Source organism: Centropristis striata, chromosome 22 (assembly GCF_030273125.1).
Source record: "Centropristis striata isolate RG_2023a ecotype Rhode Island chromosome 22, C.striata_1.0, whole genome shotgun sequence".
Taxonomy (NCBI): Eukaryota; Metazoa; Chordata; class Actinopteri; order Perciformes; family Serranidae; genus Centropristis; species Centropristis striata.
In genome coordinates, this window is record NC_081538.1 from 25,185,835 (window position 1) to 25,200,512 (window position 14,678).

At 45.4% G+C, this 14,678-nt stretch overlaps 1 protein-coding gene across 1 annotated transcript in view; it reads left to right on the forward strand.

Annotated features, from left to right (window-relative positions):
- The window catches only part of kmt2e (lysine (K)-specific methyltransferase 2E), a 37,885-nt gene continuing 23,207 nt past the window's right edge, over positions 1–14,678 (forward strand). Inside the window, 2 exon segments of the mRNA XM_059325721.1 lie at positions 1–603; positions 9,976–10,160. Of these exon segments, the coding sequence (XP_059181704.1) occupies positions 10,090–10,160 (71 nt within the window). The 5' untranslated portion in view covers positions 1–603; positions 9,976–10,089.

Below are 14,678 nucleotides of genomic sequence, written 5' to 3' on the forward strand. Positions count from 1 at the left end.
CCTTCGGCTACAAGCATACCAAATTTGACACCAAATGTATCATAAAATGCACAATCCTTCTGGTTATCTGCCCCACTAAAAGTAGATCCGGAGCGTTTCCGACAGAAATAGCAGTCTTGAGGAATCACAGTCGTGAACGCGCACGGAGCACGGTCACGATGCCCCTGCGAAAGCGGGAGTGTAGCCCCGCAGTGTGTGGGGGCGGAGCCCGGGTTTAGTGATGGGAGGGGGGGGGCTGGTGGGGGAGGCGGAGTCTCGGCAGTCCTGGCAGGGCCGCCATTTTTACACAGGGAAAAGAGACTGGGTTTGAGGGGATCTAATTTCTAAAAGTCGCCGATGACTAGGGCACAGTTTTAACGGTTTCCAATTCATATCTAGCCTGAATTTGGTGTCACCTCGTAGAACAAGAAGCAAGGAATTTTTGAAGAGGAAAGGACTCTTTAGAGGACACGTTTAAATAGAAACATTTTAAAGCTTTGCTAGGGATCCGCAGTGTGTGGACACAAGTATTGTTTTGGTTGTGGAAGCTGTGTGGAAAGCGACGGGGGTCTTACCCAGGTCCCCTTATTCACTATTCAGATCCTCCAGAGTGGACATAAAACGGTAAGTAAAGTGCATTAAGTGGGTAGTTGTAGGGTGAGCTCAAATCCGAGCTGGAAGGCTATTGTTGGCTTTAGTTAGCTGGCTAGGCTCATCATGCTGATGCTGGCTAACCTAGTTGTATCAGCTGAGTTTAGCTTGCTGGCTAGCTCACCAACACCGTTATTTCACTGTATGTGGCTTTAATGCCCTCTTTTCTTCATATTTACGTTGTTAGAAATTTAAAAACCGCTAATAAGATGACGCAAGTTTCAAATGTTAAGTGTCAAGTTGCCAGGAGACCTCTTGCTAACTAGCGCATGCTACTATGCTACTAGCTCAGATTAGCTTCACACAGAGCGAGCAGGACGATACACGAGACGTCATACTGAAGTTATCAGGTAAATATTATCTACAGATAGTAGGGATCAACTTTTTTAACCTACAAAATATCTGTGAAGTAAGGATAGGTAGATAGATGGAGAGATGTTGTTATTAATCCCAGTTTTTCTGTCAAATCAAATGTTTTTAACCTACAAAATATCAGTGAAGTAAGGATGGATGTATAGATAACTGTATTCATACCCCAGAATTTAGACAACATGGAAAATAAGGACATATACATAGGGATGAACTTTAAATGTTTGCCACATCGTTGAAGCAACCCCTCCACACTAAATACACATCAACGTTATGGTAACGTAAGAGGAAAATTAGATTAATGGCTGTCCTATATGGTCCTTTAGCTTCACGTCTTCACTACAGCATACAGACTCGGTCAACAACAGTGGCAGCAGTGAACTTGTCCTTATAAATAACGACATATTCGCGCTTTAAATTAAAATAACTAGACCCAGAGGGGGGGCTCACTTGATGTTTAGTTTGACACAGATACTGCGGGCCATACTGCGCACGGTTTCATCCCTTTTTTACTGTAAATAATGTGACCTCATAATGTATATATAACGCTCCCCGCTTTATTTCCAACCACTTAATTTTACTTTACATGAACGAAGGTCCTTGCAGCTGTCAGCAAACGTTCCAGTTCACATTTTGACATCCTGTGTTACTCGATTACAGTGTTCGCAACACTGTCATCCAGCATGAAAACAGTACATTTTAGCTGTTAGTTACTAACTTCAATTTGCCGTGGTGGCTCCCACCCTCTTGCTTACCAGAGCACGGGACATTATTTCCGTTCAGCGAAAATTTCATACAATGCCACTGTTCAAAAGCCAGAGAACAATGAGCTTTTACATGCATGTAAACAGATATATGAGAATGTTTAGTCTCTTATGCCCCATCGAGTCAAAAGCAAGAGCAGCTGTTAAAATAGCTTAAATGCCCAGCTACATTGCGCAGTAATCTCATAGGCGACTGAGCTTTTATGGAAACGTAGTTATGACAAGATGTTATCGAGAATAGACCCAATGTCAAACGAGGAACTGTTTTCTTATAATCACACATAAAAGTAACATTTCGCGATCACTTAATTTAGATTCAGGGTGTATTGGGTTCAAATGCTGCAAGCGTGGGGGAGGGGGTGATCCATTTGGGCATCTCGCCCCACTCATACAATTTGTAACTCCATCTCGATTGGCAACCCTTTTGCCATGCTGAAGCACACTGTCGCAAATGGTTGCTTTACCCAATTTAATGTGCTCTGGTCTGCCCCCGAGTAGCTCTCTCAGCGCTGCTGTTGTCGCTGTTTCCTGCCAAGTATTAATCCACTTCTTTCGTGTCGGAGCTAGCTCACTTTGCTAACTTTAACCCTTTACGCATTACGCACACTGCAATTTCTGGCCTTTATTTACGGCCCCGAAATGAGCAGGTATTATTGTGTTTAAACGGTGCTTCTCTCGCTTTCTGCACTCCTGTCAAAAACAAGTCACATTTAAGTCGTGCTTCGATTATTTTCGCTACTCCGAGTGCCATTTACATTCAGGCTGCTACATTTCCACAGGCCATTGCTGGCCATAATTGCTATCCGATTAGCTTACTGGCTTTGCTGTCGACGAATTCACCAAAAAATCCTACTGGTAACAACACAGACACTGTACCGACAGAGTGATACTTAAGGTAGAGTGTATGAAAGAGGCGATTGAATGCATTCTTGGGGATTTTTCTTCCCGTGGCGAGGCTCCCCTGGCCACACGATTGTCTCGCCGTCCTGAGAAAAGCGCTATGAAAATGGCGACAGCACCAGGGTGTTGTGGTAACATAATAGCAACGTTGTACCCTCCACACCCCTATCGGCAGGACTGACTGCAGCGCCGACACACTCACTGGGAAGCAACTACACAACACATGATTTTTTTTTGTGTGTATGTGGATAGAGTTTAACAATAACGTCAAATAATCTAGATCATGCGTCGGTAAAACTGCCCTTTTTTGGCCGGTCTTAGTTACAACCACTGACGTTGTTGTGCCTATTCCCAAAACGAATAACATAGTATTGCTGTAACATGCGTCACGGCTTATGCTATTGCTCGTGTTTCGTGTTGTAATGTTGGATGCTGGGACATGAGGTTTATAATCATGAGAATATTTGCCACAAAAACTGAAAAATACCGTTTAAAAAAGCAAGTTGATATACTTTTTTTTTGTCAGCATTAAGTTTCTTCAAACCCATCGTTTTGTCAAAAATAAACACATTGCAGACTTGCTGCTCTGCCACATATAACCTCCCTGAAATCACCTTTTCTAAGGCAACATATTTTAGTCTGTCTCCCAACACCTTTACTTTGCATTTCCTCTTTACTGTTTGACATTTATTCCCCTTTATTGTGAAAGAAATTCACTGAATATTTTATCGAAACAAATTAGGATATGAGCTTATTAGTTGTGAAAAATGTGAAGTGTTAGTTAAGAAGCACATGCTTTAAGTGAGTTTGAAGAACAAGGTCAAAGACAAAAATCAGTTGAATATTTAATTAGCTCAAGACTCAACCAAAACAAACACAGCCAATTTAATAGTGTTTTCATCTAATATGTTTCTTCATTACAGCCTACAGTTGCATGGAATATACACAATAGTAAAACATGCGTTTCCTTGGTTACATTGAATACAAATATTGCATAATGCCTCAGCACTATCCCATATAATAGGTATTGTTTAAAACTGAATGTTTAGTAATGCTGTATGCTATGGATGTGCCCCCGTAAATTGCATTTAAACCAAAATAGCATCTAAAATAAACGTATTGAAATGAAAATATTGAGAAAACAAATTCAAAGACAGTTTCCAGAATAGTATTTGTGAGCATGTGGGCTCTCACAATGCCCTGCGATGGTGTGGCACAGCTGTCCTCTCCTCTACGTCACCCTGTGGGACTAACTTTGGCACTTTGTTCAGCTGAAATGCCCGTTCCTGACTAATGCCAAGTCTTTTTCCTCTTTCCGACCCTCCTGATGATTTTAATATCAGTTGAGTGAAGAAAGGGAATACATCAAAGTTGCTGTAGCACACACAATGTCCAATGTGATTGCATAGTTCAAACAATCAACAACATAAATTTGATTTACAAGACCTTAAACGACTGTAGGGTGAGCATGTTGTGTTGTTGTCAACCTCAGTGAGGACAGGCATCATTGTATGAAACATATATTGGTCTGTCTGACTAAAGCACCTGTCATTTGCAGGAGAAATGCATCATGAAACGGGCCTCCAAACCACTTCAAACCATACTTTGTGAAATGAGCAGACGGAAGAGGGTCAGTTTCAAGTCACTTTATCTTTATTCGTATCATAAACACCACTAAGCGCTTGAATGGTCTGTATAGCTTCTGTCCATTGAGGGTCAGTATCCCTGTAATGAAGTTCGAGTGGATTTGGTTCACATTATAGTACGTGGCAAAGGGTCTTGTCTTCTGTGGAGGGTTTATTACAACTAGATGAGTGAGAGGGCCCTGCTGTGCTTAATCAGTCTCTGCTACATAATGCACAAAATCCCCAGCCATCTTGTTCTTCCTTGTAAAGGAGCAGACAGCAGAGCCCCCCTCTCTCTCTCTCTTTCTCTCTCTCTCTCGTCTGTTTTTTTCCCTGTGTCTACAAGATATTGGAGCTGAAAGTGTTAAATACCTGACTGGCTGTATGTGTGCCTAGTTGCCTTGTGCAGCAAAGTGTGTGTTTGCTTGCTTTGTTGACAGAGATGGTGACGGGAGGTGAGCTGCCACTCCCCCCTCTGCCATAGGGACAGGGCGCTCTGGCAGGCAGCAGGGAGTCATAGCGGTCTCCGATGACATCTTTCCTCTCACCCTAACCCCTAGACACACTCTCATACGATCAAATAGCTTGCACAGAACCATTTCATGTTTCTGCATGCGCTGCAGAGAAAGTGAGAGAGACAATAAAGAAGTCAGGCAGGTGCACAGGATGTCTACTAGTGTATTGACATATTGATAGGGCAGCTGAAGGCCACAGACTCTTCGGCTTTCTCTTTGTGGTTCTTCCTATACTTGGAGGAGCTCCCTTTTTGTTATTGTGCTCTTCCCAGTCTCCAGACAATAAACTCTCATCCCTGAAACAGTAGCAAGCCTGTGTAGGTGAAGTGTGTGTGTCTCTGTAGATACACCCCTCACCATGTGGGGCTAAGCTGTATGGCTGCGGCCCGGTCTCCAGTGATCTCGCTTGTGTGGTACCCAAACCCGGAGAGAGCCGGAGACAAAGCGGCCTGGCTCTGGGGCCCAACGCAGTCACATGGTATCCCAGCTGGGAGGAGAAGCCAGGGCTCAGGTGACCTGTTTTTGTGCTGCTAGCTGGGCCGTAACAGATCCCTCTTTAAACTAGCAAGCTGCCTCCCCGACAGGTGGCTTTGGGGCTGGGGCTGCTGAGGCTGCAGCCCGACTACACCTCCCCAACATTCTTCCTGTTACTGTGCCCGCGTTGCAATAGCATTCATGGGTAGCAGCACAAGGCAGAATGGGCTGAATAAAGAGGGGATGTGCCATCAATGTTGGTGATGTAACGGCACTGCGGTCCAGGCGTGAAATTGATCCTCGACCGCTGCTGTAATGGGACAAGTGGCTTTTACTGTTCTTTTGCCCTGTAGATGCTGAATTGCCTATCCCCATTTTTTTTTCTTGAACACACATGCTAGCACATATTTTTAGTTAGCTGCATGTTGCATTCTCCAAATGCTGTAATTAGCTTCTGGCTGCATATGTGCCTGCTCTGACAACCAGTGTGGCTCTCCAGGACCAAGAGGCATTTCAAATCGGCCTTCAGAAGCTCAATCGCACAGATAAAGATGCAGCGTAACGTAACGTGTACCTGTCTAATTTGCAACTGTTTAAAAGAACTCATCCTTGACCACACAGAGCCTGGCTGTGATACTCTTTTAGCAGGAGCGAGAGGGAGATGGAGAGATCGTGCCCTGGGGGTTCTCCTGAACAGGCATTACTCAGACTACAGGAGGGCTGCCCCAGCTTTGCTGCCAGATCCTGTTCCTACTGACTTTAACTCACTCACTCCCTGGCTCTTTGAACTGAGCACAGAGGATATTGTTTTCCTTTTTGTCCTCATGGTGCTGTATGAGGATTTTATGTCTCACATCTTATCACATCACAGATGTTGCATGTTGTGATGCACTTGAAAGTTGCAGCTCCTTTAATCTGAAAACCTTAATTTTCTTACTTTGTTTCTTTATTAGCCTGCTGCACTGCCTGCCCTGCTGTTTACCCGTTGTGGGACATGAACACTGCAACACCGCTGTCTCATCATCTGACTCCTAAGTGGGCAGATCTTTACAGTCCGCTGAGGCTATTGGCTTGCTCTCACAACAGCACAGTTCCTATTGTGGCCACAAAAATTGCTTGTGTGGACATTCACATCCATATCCCCCGCTGTATTGATGTATGACTTCACCTTCAGTGCTCGAGTGCAGAGGGAGCGCTGGCAGCCATGGGCACACTGATTTATGAAGGACAGGGCAGATGCAATGTGTCCCACTGTGGTACACTGTGGGTACCTTTTGGAAGAAAAAAAAGAGGTCCAGGCCTACATTCCATCTGGGTCATGCTTCCTGTGTATACGACTGTATTTGTATGAGTTTGTTTTATCCGTTTGTTTATGAGCTGAGTCACTGCAACCAGCTATGAGGATGGTGTGAAGTCACATCAGCTTGGCAGGGGGGCTGTGGGATTCAGTTGGAATCCCTCATTTTCTGTTGCTCCTCCTACTTATAGAGGGAAAAAAACATAATCTGCCGAGACTTGGCTGCGAAAAACAAGAATGAAAACACTTACACACGGAGCGGTGGTAATAAACTGAGGAGAGAGGAAAGCTGTTGTCTGTAGCGGCATGGTTTTGAGTGCGGTGGTGTGGGTTTTCCCTCACTGACTTCAGTGCGGTTCTGTCTTAAAAGGATAGTTATTCCCCACACAATGACGTGACTGTGTCCCCTTGCTGAGGGAGGGGAGGAGCAGAAAAAGGAGAGACTGGGTTACGCTATGTGCTCCACTCTGCCACCCAGAGTCCACCCAGGTCTCGGCTGTGTAGCGTCACTGTCAGACAGACCCCATGTACACCTCCCCCACCCCGCTGCCCTCTGAAATGGAGGGGGCTGTGGATGATTTCTAAAGCTCCCTACGGCGCAAGGAAATCTGTTCAGAGGGCTCGTGAAAGGTGATCGGTTTCAGAGAAAGGAGGCGCACTAAGCCAAACAACCCTAAACCACTTCCATCCTGTGGCTTGTTTTTTACTATTGTCCACTTTCGCTGCATGTCTTTCCCTGTATGTCCCTCTTCTGCTCACCCTCCCCTGTGCATGTTCCCCATTTTCCCCACCCCTCGCTCCTCATGTGTTTCCATAACAGCAGTGGATTTGGCCAAAGGTGGCTTTAAATGGTCTCTCCCGGGCTCCTTGTAATTAGGAACTGCGTCTGCGACACTCCCCTTCCCCTTCGCTCTGCGTTACTGTCTCAGGTTTATTTAGGAAATGCACAGAGGAGGTAGAGAAATCCGGCTGGGCGGGGTGACTGGGCACAGGAAGGGGGGGTGGTGTTTTTTCTTTTTTTTTCTTTTCCTTTCTTTGGCTGCGTTTCTCCAGGGTGACGGGCAGCTCTTCCAGAGGAAGTAGGAGGAGCAGGCAGAGGCAGTCACAGCGCAGCTCAGATTTAGTCAGGAATGCTGCTGTACTGTACTTGTTTTTCTTTTTTCCACCCGCCTTTTGTCGGTCTTGACTGTGTCTGGCTGCAGCACAGTGCATGTATGTTTGCACAAAGCTCTTCCTTATGGAGAGGAATGTTTGAAAGGACGGGGCAAGGGGGTTATCTGTGTTTGTGTGTGTGTGTGTGTGTGGAGGGGGGTGAACGTGAGCGTGTGTGTGTGCATTCCTTAGTTGTGACAGCAGGATTCCCTGGATGAAGTGGAGACAAACCAAGTGGACGAGGGTACAAACAGGCTGCTTGGGAGGGAAGCTATTTACCAGTGCAAAAACATACTGGGCCTCTCAGATCATACAAAGGAGGGGGAGTCTGTTATTTCAGTGTTTTTGGCAAACTGGCCCGTCCTTGTTGAAAGAAAGTGCTCTGGTTACATCAGCCTCCATCCAGGGCTGAACAATTAATAGTAGTTTCATTGAAATAGCAATAGGGATGGTGCAATATCCAAAATACAGGAGGGACAATATTTCTAAATGCAAAAAATGTGTCAAAAAACCACCCAGAACAAGTATTGTGTTGCTGCAGAGATGTCATGGCCTACAGATTGTATTATTCAGACTTCTTCAGACAAAATGAGAATAGTTGTGCAAAAACGGCTATTCCCTCCAGTATTGTGAATCGTTGTCCTTGTAATATAGTCAAATTTTTTTACAATCAGACATTTTTTACACATAGTTCAGCCCTTCTTTCACCAGGAAAGTCCTCTGCCAGTGATAAAGCCCTGCTGTTTGACCCAGTCACTGCACACACAATCAGAGGAGAATTTGGAGGGTGGTCCCATCAGTAGCCTTGGCTGACACACAGACACACCGGGGTCTCCTTCCTGCTATTAATTAGGTCTGGAGCAGGCAGCTGTCATGTCTGTGAGCCTTTCACCAGTCCTGCTGGCTCAAACAGAGCACTTGGGTGAATTATTACCTGGAATAACTCTCAGGGCTGTTTTTCCTATTAAAAGAATCCTCCGTTGCGAGATTCTCCCATGTGAACCATGCGTTTCCTTGACAGAGACTGTGAATGCCTGGAGAGAGACGTGTGAGTTGACAAGCATTTGTGTAACAGAGGACATGGTTGGGCCAGAATGGGCAGATACCACATAGGCATGCAGAGGCAGGTTTTTGGTGTGACTGTGTGTTATTGCTTGCTACGTGTGCGAAGCATGTCCCTGCTCAATACATGACCAACCCTGCTTTGTGACCCCTTCTTCCCCATCTCCAGCTCCAGCCACGATCTGAGCCTTTGTTTGGCCCCAGAGTGCAGGAGCAGGCGGAGGTGTGACCTCCAGCCTATTTTGTCTCGGCATCTGTCCCTCCCATTAATCCCGCTTATCAACAGAGCTCTCTGTATCAGGGGCAGCCGCACTGACACATATGCTCCCGTCTGGATTCACATCACACTCAAATACATGGCTTAATATTCCCATCAATACTATTGCTAGTGTATAATTTATCAGTGTAACCAGCCTCCTACTTTGGGGACCAAAGGGACACTCCATTCATTGCCTGACACCTAACGCAGTCAATTATTGATGACTTCATCTTACAGCAGCCTTCTCTGTGTGAATGGATAGCAATCCTTACAGCACCAGTAATCAAAACACAAGCCTTCCCATCAATGAAATGTGTAATGTTCAAAGACTTTTTTGTGTGCGTTTTATTGGATCGAGTGTGTGCGAGTGCTCGGAATAGAGCAGCTCTCCTCAGTCGAAGGGGGGAAAAAATGGCCTCTGTGTGTTGTTGCGTTTTTCCTCCCTCCTTTCATGGCGGCTGGCTGCTCTGTGTTCTCTTGCTCCCCTTTGTGGGAGCTTTCTTACAGTGCAGCCCTCTGCATTCCTGGGTGATGGTGTGTAGAGGTCGCCTTAGCGCAGCTCACAGGCAGCAGCCCAGGCTTCACCTTACAATATCGTATGCTCTCGCTTTTCATCAGTCAATGCCTCAGCTTTGTCAGAGGGGAAATTCCTGTCATGCTCTTCCCTGTTAAACACTGTTCATGGTCTGAAAGTATGAATCACACATTAACGTATGCTGGAAATACCCCATTTTCACTATGATTTGTAATTTTCGGGTTTGCTTGAAGCTGCAGTCTTGTAGGTGCTTTTGTTCTTGGTATGAAAGAAATTACACATTGTTGAGCTGTTCACGAGTGTAATGATGCTTCTACACAATGCAAACTGATTTTCTTTTGTTCTCTTTTTGTCTGTCTGTCTTTCTTCTCTCCTCTCTAACTCCATGTTCAGGCCTTGTGGATGCACTTAGATGTCTGCAATGACTGCTGTGGCTGGCATGCCTCAGTGTTTTGGACTCCCATTCTCTGGACTCAGTAGGACAAGAACTGATCAGCAGAGAACGTCATGAGCATAGTCATCCCAGTAGGGGTGGACACAGCAGACACCTCATACCTGGACATGGCTGCGGGCTCAGAGTGAGTAACACTGGCGAACACATCAAGCTTTCACTGGTAACACCGTTTATGCCCCCACATGTGTTCAAATTTTCTCATTCATTCTTATAAACCCTGTTTGCCAAACGTTCATTCTCAGTTTCACTGCAACCGCTCTCATCTCTCACCCTCCTCTGGTTCAGCTGAACACCTATATTTGACACTCGTAGGTGATGTAATACGATTTCCTCCGTCTCCCTCTCCTCTCTGTATATTGCCCTCTTTCGTGACTAAAGCAGCTCTTTCTTGACTTTCGATGGCTTGATTCAATTCTCCTCTCCCACGTTCATAAAGTTACTGTTAATGGGAAGGAATTTGCAGCTCACGGAAGCAGGGCCCCTCTAGTTTCTGCTCTAATGGACAGTTCAGTTGTGCCATTGATTATACTTGCATTTTCTCATCACAGAGACAGCTATTAACTACATCTGCCCGTGTCAAACTGGCAGCAAGCCTGAAATGTAGATGTATGAGTGCCGCCTGATCTGTGTTCATAACATTAATTGTGTGCAGCGTGCACAACATAAATATCTTTGATCCTTTTTTCTTGACGTTTTCACATGTGCACGCTGCATTGAGTCGGTATGAAACAAGAAATGGTGCATGGAGCCGTGGCAGCAAAGCCCCTCCTCTCTTGTTTCCTATAGTCTTGTCAAGGACATTGCCGTGGCTTTTTCTGGTCAAATAAATGAAGCAAGAGGTTCTCGTATGACTAAAGAATAACACACGTCATCAACAGGGCTCCTGTCTCTTTAAAAGAGAGGCAGAGAGAGAGAGAGAGAGCGAGCTCCCTCCCCCTCGGCCTTCATCAGAGCCGTGACAGCTTGTGTTGCCATGGTATCTGTCCCTCGCTCCCCCCTCCCTCCCCTCTGCACTGCGCAGGGCCTGTTGCCATGGTCACTGGCCTGAGTGACAGGTGGCCCGTACATAGACATGGCGTCTTAAACAGTCCCACCGCGCCCCCAGCCCCCCCACCCCCTGTAAGCCTCGACTCTCTCACTCGCTCTTTGTCCGTCCGGGCTCTGCGTCCGATCGCCTGCTGCAGCTTTATTCAAGAGCAGATAACAAGCTTGAAAGGGGCTTCCACCTGCTGGTCCCATCCAGACCAGAGGGACGGAGCGTAGCCGGACACGCGCACACACACTCACGCACAGACACTCATGCACACACACGGCTCTTTTTGGTGCGCCAGCCGAGTCTGGAATAGCGGGGCTGGTTACTCACCAACAGCGTCACGTCCCTTCCACATCCCCCTGAAGTCTGCAGCAGCGTGACCAGCTGTTGGCTAATGCAGTGTGTATGTGTGTGTGTATGTGTCCACAGTGACACACAGAGCCCCGGCGTGCGCGCACACGACGACAGAATACGTAGTGTTGCCATGGCAGCAAGTGGGAGCTCTTTAGGAGTGAAGGCGTTGCCTCTGGCTGTTCAGTGCTGCTCTTTTTCTCTCCTGCTGTTGATCTCTCCATTCTCCACGCTCGTCCACTCTGCCTCCTCGCCCTCTCTCTGCAGGTGCTTGCATTTTTAAAAGGCATCTGTTCCTTGTTAAACACTCCCGACGTTGGCGCTATAAATAGTGCATACCTAAGTACACACCTTAATGTGAACTTTAAGTCCCCAAATTTCCCCTTTTCAGTCCCCTGTCTTTCTCTAACACACCGTTTACACTTGGATCAGAAGTGGTCAGCGTTAGGTACAATTGTAAACCAGATCTGTGATCAGATCACTCAAAACCACTTGCTGAGGTGCCCTAGAATGCATTTGGCCACATATATTTTGTAGTGTAAACGTCGATGCTTCCTGATGTTTCCCCAACAAGAACGTAACCGTAAAATATGTCATCACTGCAGGCCGTGTGGTCGTTTTGATGATAGAGTGCAAATGGTCTAATCAACTTTATTTATCAATGCTGCCATATGTAGAGGACATACAGAGAATTGAAATAGAGTTTTCCTCGCAATAAACATGAAATATAAAACATAAGTAAAAGATATAAAATCTAAATGTAAAAAACATATTTACAAGCAAGAAGACATCAACGAAAAGACAGTGGCAAATCTGAAAGATGTAAATAGTATAAATATGATGGTATGAACAGATTAATGGGATAAATATGGCAAATAGTATCAGTATGGCAATATGGCACAGTATTAACAGAATAATCAGTATAAATATGGCAGTATAAACAGAATTTACAGTATAAACAGTGAGGTCAAACACAACAACTTGAATTAATCTGTCCATCTAATGTAATTTTTGTAATGGCAATCAGCCACACATGTAAACAAGTCTGGCCAACATCTTAGCTAGCCGAGATAAACACGGTTTAAATCGAGCGTCTCTAGTTGTTGTCGCCATCCAACTCGAATGTGCGTGGGGCAATTTGACCTAGTCAAAGTGACGTGGATAGTAATAAAATCTGAACACAAGTGGTCAGCTGGGAACCCTCGGAGACGCATGAGACACATAGGCGTAAACGGCGATGTGTCCCGTCTGTCCACCTGTGATCCGATCGCCCAAGACGCAGTTTAAAACCAAGTCTAAACAACGTCTCAGTCATAATCATCGTCTTCATGTGCATGATGCAAAAGCTGCAGTTCAAGTCTGATCATGACTGTCTGCAACACGCCTCCTTCTGTGTACTCTGACTCTCTGGGCCCTCCTTTCCACTACCCAGGAGTGGAGACATGAATGATACACACCCTCCAGCTATGCACACATACATTTAAACACGTTTTACTTCCTTCCCACTGAACATGCTGGCTCACTTGTTCTCCTTCTGTGTGTCTTTCTGTCTCTCCTTCTCTGCTTCTCTCACTGATCCACTGCTAGGTCAAACTCAAAAAGAGTGCACAAGCCCCAGTTCCTTTTATAAATAATTTCCTCTCTCACCCACTTCGTGAAACGTGCCCTCGACCAGATCTTAAATCCATGCGTTATAAAATCTAGACTTTGATCTGGTTAATCATTAATGGGAGAAAGTTGGTGAGCCCTGCTGCTCTTTTCTGAAGTATGTTTTTAAAAATTCTCCCCTCTATCTCTGTAGCCAGGCTCTTTCCACACACTTATACAGTTTAGATTCTTCTGAGTGGCAGTTAATCTGTTGTGCACACACGCTCAAAAACAAGCACACACACACACACACACACACACACACACACACCTTACCCTGGGTCCGCCTCCAGACCTCATGAATGCACTTACGTTTTCACTTTGACAGTGAATACTTGAGCGGCAACGCACACAGGAAGTGTTGCACATTGCTCTTACGGCATGCAACAAGAGCGATAGGGCTGAGAAGGGCTCACACAGGTATCGTATCACCACTTTACCTCGGGACGCTTATTTAAAATTTCACGTGTGTCGGGTTCCAGCTACTTGATAATTATCTATATCACCATATGGGGCTTTAACTGTTCTTTTAACTGTGCTGGTTTTCTGAATATGAGCTTAAAGATATGTCACTCATTGGACGCAAAGCTGAGTTTTACACAGGCTGAAATGCTGCACGGCCTCTTCAGAGTCTCTATAATCTTTTTCTGTTTTCTACCCGTATTACTCTGAATATCTGAGAGGCTGTCTAGTTTGCTTTGTGAGCTGTTCTCCATGTTTTGTATTTGCCTTGTTCACGGAAACTTGTTGGCCCACATGGAGTTAGTTGGTGAACTTTTAGTGTTGAGAGAGAGAGAAACAAGCTCAGCAGCTGTCATGTGCTCCTTTATGGTTTCTGTATGTCTCCGACCTTGGAACATTTTTTTTCTTAGACGGGACTAAAGAGGAGAATCAAGTAATGTTATCGCATGATTGAACCATTAAGGCGTGTGGATATCTGCCACCGCACCTTACCACCTTAAACTCTCTCACCTTGTAACGCAAATACGCCATGCTCGTCCTGTTTTGCACTGTTTCCCTCCCTTTCTCCTTGTGCTATCTAGTCTCATGCCAATCCGTTTTTGCCAGTTCCACTTCCCTCTTCCTCTAGAGCCGCCACCCCCCCCCTCAGCAACTGAAGAATAGATTACTCATGTCATAATAAGGGTTGGTTGTCCCAAACGGCCAAACAGGCTCTCCCCTCCGCTGCATTGTGATCCTGTGGAAAGTGGATCTACTGGTTTGGTGTGAATACGTGGTGGTGTTTTGTGTATGAGTGTGAGAGTGAGATGGCGCGTTTGTTAAGGATTGTTCGCCTTGTAGATGTGGATACGGGAGTGCAAACGTCAATTATTTTTGACAGATATTATTATTATTATTGTATTTATTTTTTTCTGGCTCCCAGGCATGAGTTTGCCAGGAAAGGTGGCATGACAGCAGGCACAGTCAGTGGCGGAAGAAATATTCAGAGCCTTAACTGAAGTAGTACTGTCAGTTAAAATGTACTTTAAGTATCACAATAAAAGTACAGTAAAATATACCGTGTAATGGATATATAGTTATAATTATATACACGTAATTTATTCTATTCTATTTGAAGATCTATTTGCAGAGAACTTGATTTATAATTGG